The sequence below is a fragment of the Spinacia oleracea genome, chromosome 5 (genome assembly GCF_020520425.1).
Source record: "Spinacia oleracea cultivar Varoflay chromosome 5, BTI_SOV_V1, whole genome shotgun sequence".
NCBI lineage: Eukaryota > Viridiplantae > Streptophyta > Magnoliopsida > Caryophyllales > Amaranthaceae > Spinacia > Spinacia oleracea.
The window spans coordinates 53,226,191-53,237,963 of NC_079491.1; the positions used below are offsets into that span (position 1 = coordinate 53,226,191).

At 35.8% G+C, this 11,773-nt stretch overlaps 2 protein-coding genes across 2 annotated transcripts; both read right to left on the minus strand.

Annotated features, from left to right (window-relative positions):
* Nucleotides 1-4,109: 4,109 nt before the first annotated feature.
* On the minus strand, nt 4,110-4,865 carry LOC110788431 (uncharacterized). Its single transcript, XM_021993070.2, has one exon. The coding sequence runs from the start codon at nt 4,863-4,865 to the stop codon at nt 4,110-4,112; it is 756 nt and encodes a 251-aa protein (XP_021848762.2).
* A 246-nt stretch (nt 4,866-5,111) lies between these two features.
* On the minus strand, nt 5,112-6,005 carry LOC130461516 (uncharacterized mitochondrial protein AtMg00310-like). Its single transcript, XM_056829648.1, has one exon. The coding sequence runs from the start codon at nt 6,003-6,005 to the stop codon at nt 5,112-5,114; it is 894 nt and encodes a 297-aa protein (XP_056685626.1).
* Between the last annotated feature and the right edge of the window lie 5,768 nt (nt 6,006-11,773).

The window sequence follows — 11,773 nt, forward strand, 5'->3', positions numbered from 1 at the left end:
CATGCTTCATTTCCCACTTGTAGGTCATTAGTGTATCCTAGCTTCCATTGTTTGAGTTATTACCGAAGTAAGAACCTCAAGCGGTATATGATACCAAGGAAGTTTGATTGCTAGGTCACTTCTCTTTAAACATAAACTTATAGGTAGAAACGGAATCGTAAATTCCTTTCATATGTTCCTCGTTTTCCTATTTCTTGTACCCTTTCTTATAGTCTTAAGAATTGAATTCTTTAGTGTTGACTTTTATACTTTGTTAGACATGTCCAATGTCACTCAACAAGGTTCTTACCATTTATGTTGAATGTTAAGTTTCAACTAGATGATCTTACCAGAAGCTTCTAAAGTTCTCTAAGCATCGATCTATTCGAATGTCTAGGGACTAGACTCATTCGAGAATTAAATGGACAAAGATATTAGGTTGTTAACCATTGGTAAAGCTAAGCGTATTAAACTCAATGCTTTATGATCTCAAAACTACAGTGTATTTTGAATTCACAAGCACCAATTGGTTTGCCATTCGACTTTGATGTTCGAAAACAACCATAAAAGTCGCTATAAGAAACGTACATTTTAAATTGCTCACTTTCTCTCATTTCCGTGAATCGTTCTTGGATTCACTACCAATCGAGGAAATTTACTGTCACCTTTCTAAAAGGATTTATTGCAGTGTAAGATATTTAATGCGGAATTGACACAAAAATCACTCGATTTGGATGAGTAACGAAGAAACTGCCGAAAAACTGCGTACGTATAATTAAATAAACGCAATTTGCAATTAATTAACAATTACGAAAATTAATCACCCCTTTTAATTCTTGAAAATTCGTAATATTTAACCATGTTCATGCAATTTAGATTATGAAAATAATAAGAGGCTCGTGATACCACTATTAGGTTATGATACATATGACAATTCATAAATCATGCGGAAAAACCATTTAGCCAGGAATACATATTATTTACACATAATCATATAGCATAGTTTAGATGCATACTCTTTGTTGCGTGCCTTCCCTAGCTGCGCCCGAACCGAACAAGAACAAGTCTTTAGGACTCCAAGTGTCGTCCCTCCGTAGATAGTCCACAGCACGTCCGGATCCGCCTTAAGATTGACCAACTAGAATCGCCCTTAAGGTACTAAAGATTTTCGGCACTTTTAGGCAAGGAATGTGTCTGAATTTTCTCTCAAAAACTCACTTTGAATACTTGAATAATCTCACGTAAATATGTGACCCTAGGCACCTATTTATAGAGTTATGGAAAAGGTTTTGGAATCCTATTAGGATACTAATTTATTTAATTATAACCCTACTAGGACTCTAATTAAATAATCATTATCTAATAGTTTTAGGATTTAATCATACTTCGAATCCCGATTGCTTCAGGATTCCCGCACAAGCATTGCACGAGCACTGTACACCCGCGCAAGCCTTGCGGCCCACGCTAGGCGCACAGCGCTCGGCCCACTGTTGTGCTCTCGCGCGCGCGCCCAAGGCCTTGGCTGGGCCTGGCCTTGCGCTGGGCCTGGTCGAGGCTTGGCGTGCGATGGTGCGCGTTGGCTCGCTGGGCGATGGCCTGGCTTCGTGCTGGGCCTTCGTCTAGCGGGCCTCGTCCGATGCTAATTCGTACGATACGCTTCCGATTAAATTCCCGATTCCGGAATTCATTTCCGATACGAACAATATTTAATATTTCCGATCCCGGAATCAATTTCCGTTTCGAACAAATATTTAATATTTCCGTTTCCAGAATTATTTTCCGATTCCGATAATATTTCCGATTCTGACAATATTTCCGTTTCCGGCAATATTTCCGATTCTGGCAATATTTCCATTTCCGATAATATTTTCCGATACGTACCATGTTTCCGTTTCCGGCAACATCTACGACTTGGATAATATTTATATTTCCGATACGATCCATATTTCCGTTTCCGGCAATATCATCGTTTCCGGAGTATTCATTTCTTGCCTGTGACGATCTCAGCTCCCACTGAAACCAAGATCAGTCGATTCCGAATATCCATAGCTGGAGTATTTAATGCCATTAAATACTTGATCCGTTTACGTACTATTTGTGTGACCCTACGGGTTCAGTCAAGAGTAAGCTGTGGATTAAAATCATTAATTCCACTTGAACTGAAGCGGCCTCTAGCTAGGCATTCAGCTCACTTGATCTCACTGAATTATTAACTTGTTAATTAATACTGAACCGCATTTATTAGACTCAACATAGAATGCATACTTGGACCAAGGGCATTATTTCCTTCAGTACAAAATAAATTTCATCCCCTATCATCACCCCCCGGTATACCCACACCCGCCTCAAACCCATCCTTAGGTTCAACTCTTTTTTTTTGTAAGAGTTTTGAATTTTAAAAACTCTATTTAGAGTATTTGACAATTCGTTTGTCTAAATAGAGTAATTGAATAAATAAATAAAAATATTGTACTATGTAAGTTAGTAGCAATTATATATATATATATATATATATATATATATATATATATATATATATATATATATATATATATATATATATATATATATATATATATATATATATATATATATATATATATATATATATATATATATATATATATAAAGTTCATAATCAATTAGATGAATATTAACGACGCAGACAGGTCCAATCTAAAATCCACCATCGTCCCGTCACCAGTGACGAATTCATTTTTTAACCCCGTCACCCACCAAACTTTCTTCAACCCCGCCCACTTGGGACGGATACACGGGGGGATCTCCCGAAAAACCGCCCCACTGACATCCTAACGGGTTAAAAGTAAAACTCATCCCCAATCTATCACCCACCCGTGTATCCACACTCGCCTCAAACCCACTCCATGACTCAATTTTTTTTGTAAGAGAGTTTTGAATTTTAAAATTCTACTATGTACTATAGAGACTTCTACAATTCCAGTATCTTATTAGAATTATTGATTAAATAAACAAAATATTATAATATGTACTCTCTCCTTCCGGATTTAATTGTTGTAATAGTCTATTCACGGAGTTTTATGCGATAAGTTATTGTAAGATTATATTATATAATCTAATAGAAAAATAGGTATGATGGGACATAGTGAGAATTTTTTATATAGAATAAAGTATACGAGAGGGAATTAGAGAGAGAGACATAGCTCCACATCAATTTCCGTTATCTAAAATTGCACCCAAAGATTTTTCATTATATTGCAATGTAAAATAAAGGAAAATATGTTACCCATCAAATGATCAAAGACAAAGAAACTAATAATATAAAATGAAACTATAAAATCTTTAAATTATTTTTCATTTAAAAGATTAAGGAACTATTAAATAAAAGGATAAATAGAAATTATAAATTCGAGAAAGAAAAGATGCAAAGTTATTAAACAATTTCTTTTTTCAATAAGCATATTTTATAAAACCTTGATAAATACTACTTTAAATATTAAAGCAAAGATAAATATTCGTTATACATATCCTCGGTCAATATAAGGCACATATTTTAAATAATAATTGACAATATATATATATATACAATTAGTCATTTTATTAAATTTGTATTATGATATGGGTATTAAATTTGTATTATGTAAGTATTTAGACAAATCCAACAAAATGATACGGAGTACATGACTATGTTCATCATCTATATTAATACTCACCAAATAACATTAAAATGACAGAGATGTGTAAATATAATAGTTAGTGTAAAAATAAAAGAGTTGCAAAATATAAAAAATTGAGGAGTTATATAGTAGAGTAGTAGAAAGATAAGGTTACGCAAATTTTTCTCGTGTTTAAGGAAGTTACATACTCCGTAATTTCTTTTTTAAAGTAATAAAATATTACTTATAATTATCAAATTTAGTTGTTAAATATTATACAATATTATAGTAACCTTTTTCATACTTGGTTGATTTTCTAATTTATTTGTATTCTAATTATGTAAGTACAAATCGGTAAATGACATTAATTATTTTTTGTAAATACCCTACTACGTAATCCGTATAATGGATTAATTTTTTTAATAAAAATATAATCATATATTGTTATATTTGTTACCAAATACTTTTTTTTTTTGAAAGATAAGAAGAATATACTTAGGAGCCTCTCCGCACGAGAGTCACTCCTGAGTAGTCATTACAAAGAATGGAAGATAAACTATGACTAGTCTTAGGATCTATATACATTTTCCCAACAATGAGGTGTCCTACATTTGCTATCCAATCTGCTGCTGAGTTTGCTTCTCTGAAAATGTGTTTGATTTCCCAAGTGTCGAAGAGGTCGAGGAGATGCTTAATATCCTTGATGGTGTTATGAATCTTCCAGGGAGGCACCCAAATTCCTTTAACAGAGTTGATGACAAGAAGATTATCACCTTCAATTTGAATGTGAGCAATGTTGAGACGCCTAGCTTCTTGGAGACCTTTGTGAAGGGCAATAGCTTCGGCCATGAAAGCCTGAATATGACCGAGGTTGAAGGTACAAGCCGAAACTGGATTACCTGAACTGTTGCGGATGATAATACCTGCTGCTGCTGATGAAGTTTTACTGGAGCCGTCAAAATTGAGTTTGAAGATATCCGTCGGAGGAGGAAACCGGCGAACCATGATAGGAGGGGAAGGTGGGGTGGTAATAGTGGAAGTATGAGAGGTGAAAGGGGTGCCCTTTAGCTGGTGTTGATCTAGAAGGAGGCGAGACTGCCACTCTTGATAAGCCGAGCTGGCTTTGTGGAATACTCTGTAAGGATTAAAAGAAGTATTCTTGAAAATATAATTATTCCTTTCTTTCCATAGTGGCCATATGAGGAAAGAGAATTTACATAGGGAGATAGAGTAATTCTTTAGAAACTGCATGTTCTCAAGAAGGTTATGCGAGAGCTTGTAATAATCTAACTAGTTTTTAGTTAACGGTAGGTCCCATAGGAGTTTTGCAGAGGGGCATTGCATACATAGATGATTAATGGTTTCAATGTAAGTTTCACATAGAGGGCACACATCAAAGGGAAGAATATTTCTTTTATGAAGCGTGTCACGGACTGGAATGATGTTGTGACATATCTACCATAGGAAAATGGCTATCTTAGGTGGGATGTCTAAATTCTAGATCCAGATATGATCCCATTTTTGAGGATTAGGAGCCAACCCATGGGCTAACCAAGTAGCAGACTTAACAGAAAATTCCCCCGAGGAAGTAGCACCCCAAACTGGAGTATCATCCAAACTCGTAGTTGGAATAGGGAGACCTTGGATTTTCAAGGCTAAGGTTGGGGGGACCGTACCAGCTAGTTTAGTACGATCCCAGTCATGATTGGGAAGAATAAAATCAGATACGAGCAGATTTGTATTAACATTACTAATGTTCAGATTCAGGTGATTGAGAAGGTTATCCTGGATTACCCAGTTGTCGAGCCAGAAATTGATAGATTTCCCATTTTCAATTTTCCAACGAATTCCTTTATGGAGAATTTCTCTTTGATTGAGGATATGTTTCCAGATAGACGAGTCTTTTGGTTTTGGATTATACTCAAAGAAAGTCGTGTTCGTAAGGTACTTTTTCCTAATGAGGGAGACCCAAAGACTTTGATCATTTTGGAGAATCTTCCATCCAAGTTTTGCTAGAAAAGCTTGGTTTAGGGGTCTCGTTTTATGAAGGCCCAAACCCCCCATACTTTTAGGTTGACAAATTTTATTCCATGAAATAAGTGGGGTATGAGTAGAAGTCGGCGATTGCTTCCAGAAGAAATTACGATGGATAGAATCTAGGTTCAAGCAAGTTTTTTGAAGAAGGAGGAAGGAAGAACAGACAAAAGCTGGAAGTGCTTCCAGATTACTTTGAATGAGTACGGTTCTACCTGCTTTTGAGAGGAAATTAGCATGCCATAGATTGATACGCGAGATATTCTTTTGAAGAAGAGAATTGTAGTCTGCTTTTGTTGGCTTGAAGGACGAGAAATGAGCACCGAGATATCTTCCTAAGGAAGAAGATTTGGTCATCGAGAAGTTTCCAGCAAGGAGACTACGACGGGAATTATCTATCTTCTTTGAAAAAATGATCGATGATTTATGAAAATTGACTAATTATCCTGAAAAATTGCAAAAAGTATTAATTAAAGTTTTTAGATGGTTTGTTGCGGAGGATGTAGCCTTAACGAAAAGAAGACTATCGTCCGCAAAAAGGAGGCAAGGAATTTTGGGAGTATGCGGGGCGATGCGAATTCCAACACCAGTGCGTGACAAAGTACTACTTTTAGTGAGCATAACAGTAAACACTTCCATGCAAATAAGGAAGAGATAGGGGGATAGAGGATCTCCTTGTCAAATGCTTCTTGAGGGGGTAAAATGTTCCGTGGTAGAGCCATTGATTTTAAGAGAATAAGAATCCGTAGTAACACAGGCTTTGACCCATTGAATCCATTGACTTGGGAAGCCAAAGGATGAAAGAGTGGCCCAGAGAAAATCTCATTCAATTCTGTCATAGGCTTTTTCCATGTCAAGTTTAAGTGCACACCATCCCATTTTAGAGGTTGATTTTTGGAATGTGTTTAGAATTTCTTGAGCAATCAAAAGGTTATCATGGATGGATCGTTCTGCTGTGAAGGCATTTTGGAAAGGGCTTATATGTTGCTGTAGTATTGGTCGAAGCCTACTTACTAATAATTTAGAAATTTCCTTGTAAGTAGTGTTGCAGAGGCTAATAGGTCTAAAATGGTTAGGATTCTCAGGATTGTCATTCTTTGGAATGAGGGTGATTATTGTGTGATTAAGAGCTTTGGGGATTTTACCGTGAAAGAAAAATCTTTTAACAGCCGTAGTTACCTCATTGCCAATTGTTGGCCAATAAGCTTTAAAGAATTGGGGGCCAAAGCCATCAGATCCTGGTGACTTAAGGGAATCCATGGAGAAAAAGGCGTCTTTGATCTCAATGTCCAAAAAAGGTTTTAATAGTTAAGTTTGCTGATCCTGTGAGAGCCAATTTGGTAAAAAGGAGAGATCAAGATTTCTATTGGGATCTGAAGAGGATAAGAAGCGATGTTTGAAAGACTGGAGAAAATTTTCTTTGATGATGGGGGGTTCAGATTCCCATTGCCCTAAATCATTTTGCAATCGGAAAATTGTGTTCCTAGCCGATTGGGATTTTATTTTCTGATGAAAGAATCTAGAGTTCCTGTCTCCTTGAATGAGCCATTTCTTTGTATTGAAGGATTTCCAAGCTGATTGACCGAAAACGAGAAGTTTTTCCCTTTGCTTGATCATTCTTGATAAATGATTATGCAAAATTTGGTTGAAGGGCTGGGCTATTAGACGGTTTTGAATATCCATGATTTTTTCGCTATTCTTTTGCAGTTTAGCAATATTGTTTCCAAATTTGGCTTTTGCCCATTCCCAAGGCGGAGTTTAATAGCAGAGAGCTTATCACGAATTCTGAAAAAGCGAGATCCTTCTCTTCGCTTATTCCATTCTTTGGCAACGATAGCGTGTGAATCCTGGTCAAGGGTCCACATATTGTTAAAGCGAAAGAGTTGATTTAAGTTCGGATTTTCATAATTCGAGTCAAAGATTACAGGAGCATGGTCTGATACTGAGAAGATCCCGTATTTGACAATGCTTTTAGGGAACAGACATGAGAAATGAGTATTCATAATAGCTCGATCAATGCGTTCCAGGATAAGGTTATCTTGGTTTGATTTCCAAGAGTAAGCAGAGTGTAAACAAGGCACATCCATAGCATTTGTGTTAGTCAAAAAAGTTGGTAAACGTTTGCATTGTTGAGATTGGATAGGATTCCCCCCGAATTTATCGTTAGGCGAGAGGAGTTCATTGAAATCTCCAACGAGGAGCCAAGGAAGGGCAACATTGACGTAGAAAGACGAAAGGTCATCCCAAAATAGGGACTTATCCTCTTCTTTTGCTGGGCAATAAACTCCGGAAACTAATACAGTGGTGTTTGATGGTTTAAAGAGGACAGTCAGGTGAGCACATCTGTCCGTAAGGGTTGAATTAACGACTTTAATATTATCGTTATTCCAAAGGATCCAAATTCCTCCACAATGATTAATAGGATCAATAATAAGATGATTCTGAAACCGGGTGGCTTTAACTATCGCTTGACTATTAGCATTATTTGTTAAAGTTTCTAATATAAAACATATATCCGGTTTTTCTTGTTGCTTAAGGTTCATAAGTTCAGCTATTGCGTGATCTCTTTTACCACCTCGTATATTCCAAGCACACACTTTCATGCATTGACTAAGGGTTCGAATTGTTCGGCATTTACCAGAATCCAGGCAAAATTTCGAAAAGAAAGAACGTGATTCTGCAACTTCAAAGAATGGTCAAAGCCATAATAAAGAAGGTACTTAGAAACACAAAAACGGACGTGTGACAAAATGATGTAAAGAGAGTCACATAGCAATGCGGATTTTGAAATCCGGTTCCGATAAGGAGAGAACTCCTTAGGCGATTCAGTAGCGGAGTTAAAACTCCGGTTCATAAGTTTAAGAAATAAAACCCATATGAGTTTAGTGTCCTTATACACAAAAGGAAATAGTTCGAAAGTTGTAAAACGAATTACAAATTGATTACAAGGAGTAGCATAAGAAGTAATGTTCCTCCAGCTGCACAATTGAGAACAGAACGTACAATGCCGGATCTGAATTTCCACAAAGCTAACATCAATGTAGATAAAGTCTGAAATAGAACAAGGACATGAACATAAGTTAGAAGAAGCCAAATTATGTGAGTGAATACACCGGATATTCCTGTGAAGCACATTGGCCCTAACTGGGAGAGGAGAGGGGAGAGTTATAAAGTTCTCAGGCCAAGAATGAGGGGAATTATTAGGAGCATCATCGAACATTAGCTTATTGGAGGAAAGTTTCACAAAACTAATCTTCAACCTTACAAGGAGCGTCCCAGAAATTGGGTACCTCAACTTGCCAAGGAGCCTAATTTGGAACCCAAATCCTGTGAAATAAGCGTACCACAGATAGGAAACACAAGGGACAAAGTAAGCAACAGGGGCATCATAAAATTCAGTAAAGGAAGCAGACTGAATAGAGGGGGCAAGATAGGTTAAGTAACCTGGATAGCATACATAAGGCAACATAACTGCAGAAGATTGAAGCATAGAGAACTTAACATAACAAACTACATTTTCATTAATCACCCTGCATTGGTGCCCAGAGAAATGGTACATGATTGAGATAAGTGCCATAGTAAACCAGCCAACTAGGAAATCGAAACAACAAAGGATAATCATGGAAATATGAAGGACTTTGGAATTTAAAATAGAAGTAAGTCTGTAAAATCTTAAAACGACGGGTTTAGAACAAACAACATATAACACGGACAAACAGATGGCATAATTGTAAAGGAAATTTAAAATCAAGGAAACTTGGGCATCAAGGACATCCAAATCAACACAGAAAAGGTCCGAATTAATGTAAGTAATAGATTGGGCATCAAGGACATACAAATCATCACAAAAATTGTCCGTACTAATGTAGATAATAGCTTGCATGACAAGATTAAAGTGACAAATGAAAAGGAAACACACAAGGCATAAGTTGATAAACCACAATCGACAAAGTAGCAAGGAAAATGCATCATTAAAGGCTAAATAAAGGCACTTCCCTGAGGTAGATGAATAGATTTGGGTAATCCAAGAATCAACTCCACCAGATCTCGTTTTTCTAGAGCAAGCTCGCACCAGATTGTTCAATGAATGACGACAAATAGAGAAATCACAATTAAAATCCAGCAAAATTGGCTTCTCTTCATAATTACTATTGTAGATAACCAGGTACTCATTAGGCAGAACAACAATGGTCGTTTGATTAAGATCCAAGGGGCGAGAAGAATCAGTCAAGAAATGTGTTTGATTTACTGTAATTAATACTCTAATTAAATAGGTTCTAGGATAATAATTACCCTGGGAAGTAGTAAATCTATTGTGGTGGAGGTTTTGAAGAAGAGATCTTGAGGATCCATGGCAGATCCATGGAAACGAATGGGGAAGGAAGGAGGCGGAGGCACCGAGAACAGTCTTTGGTATCTCATAGGGTTTTTTCTTCTTTTTTCTCTTTCTCTCTCTAAGTTTCTCTCTCATCTTTTGTGCATTGTATATGTATGTATTTGTTACCAAAATATAAAAACAAATTTTATATAGTATTCCTCATGTATAGAATGACATTTTTTTAGGAAAATAGAATTAAATATTTTTTTGGGTAAAAAGGTACTCCCTCCGTCCCGGAATACTCGATCCGGTTTGACCGGCACAGAGTTTAAGGGACTTGAATTGACTTATTTAATTTAATAGGTAGTAGTTGATAGTGGGTTATTATTTTAATGTAGTTAGTGGGAAATGTGTGAAGGGGTGGGGTTGGGGGAGAGTAGGGGTTGAATTTTTAATTATTTTTTGTATGGAGTAGGGGTAGGTGGGTTAATAGGGGTGGAGTGAGAAATAATATAATATTGTTAGAATATTTCCATTTTTAGAAACAGGTCAAGTATTAAGGGACGACCCGATAAGGAAAACAGGTCAAGTATTCCGGGACGGAGGGAGTAACAAAATAATTTACAATTGTTATAAATATATTGTATTGTGGATGCCCATTATACCCCTGACATCTGTATCCTATATAATACATGTATATGTACATATTATATTGATGAGAATAAGATGATAACCGCCTGTTTTCTCTCTTCCTCTCTCCCCCTTTCTCTCGTTATCGGTTAGTATCACTACGTATTAATTATTATATTATTTTGTGTTTACTCGTCTGTAGTTTTATGAACTGCGATGATAACCGTCAATTTCGCCATGTTTATTTGATTAACAGTTTGTGATAATTTTCCATGTCTATTGTCGTACTGTAACGTAGTTTTGATTTTCCAAGTTTATTGCACTAATTTTCATGCGCCTGATTGAGAAAAGAGTTTTGTTTTTATACTGGAGTTTTGATTGACGGAGATAGATAGGGGAGTCCATACACATAAAATGGTTTTATGTTGACTGGACTTAGAATGCAATGGGTGATTGACATGTCAGATTGTACATTTTGGTTTTAGGTGGGAAATGGTATATTTTAGGAGGGAAAGGTTTTCATTTTTTCCGCCATTTTGCTCTTCACAGCGGGTATTCTAGCGCCCAAAAATCCTCTGAAATATTCCCCGCCTAAATTTCCCAAAAAAAAAAAAAAAAAAAAAAACGGAAAGTGAAGCTGAGCATTAACTATCCACAGAAGGTTATCACTTACCAAGCTTGTTGTAAGAGGTGAATATTCATGAACTCCATTTCTACTTTTCATGTAATACAAAGCAATTACTAAGTAATCTTTTAACTTTGTTATTTACAAATTTGTTCTCCTTTTATGTTTATTGTTAGTAAATTTTTTTCCAGAACCAATTCCTTATTAATGTATTGTGATTTTATTACTGTCGTATAATCTATGAACCATTAATTTATTAAGCGGAATGCCCGATGTTGTTGATTGAAGTTGACGGAGAAACCTATGTACCTTGTGTGTATAAGATTTTATTTTCGTGGATAAGATATGTATGTTATCCATTTTAATATAATTAATTGTATATGTCTAATTAAAAACAAAATGTTATTTTATTATATCAATTTTTTATTTGTTTATTTTAATTTAATTTGAAAATTTTCGATAACTATTTATTTGTATAAAAGCATTGTATGATTTAATTTAATTTGTATTAATTTATTATTTGTTTAATTTCATTTGTTATGCCAGAGTACA

What these genes read in the sequence shown, in the direction of transcription:
- LOC110788431 (XM_021993070.2), bottom strand. Translation starts at nt 4,865, where the DNA reads ATGCAGTTTCTAAAGAATTACTCTATCTCCCTATGTAAATTCTCTTTC.
- LOC130461516 (XM_056829648.1), bottom strand. Translation starts at nt 6,005, where the DNA reads ATGACCAAATCTTCTTCCTTAGGAAGATATCTCGGTGCTCATTTCTCG.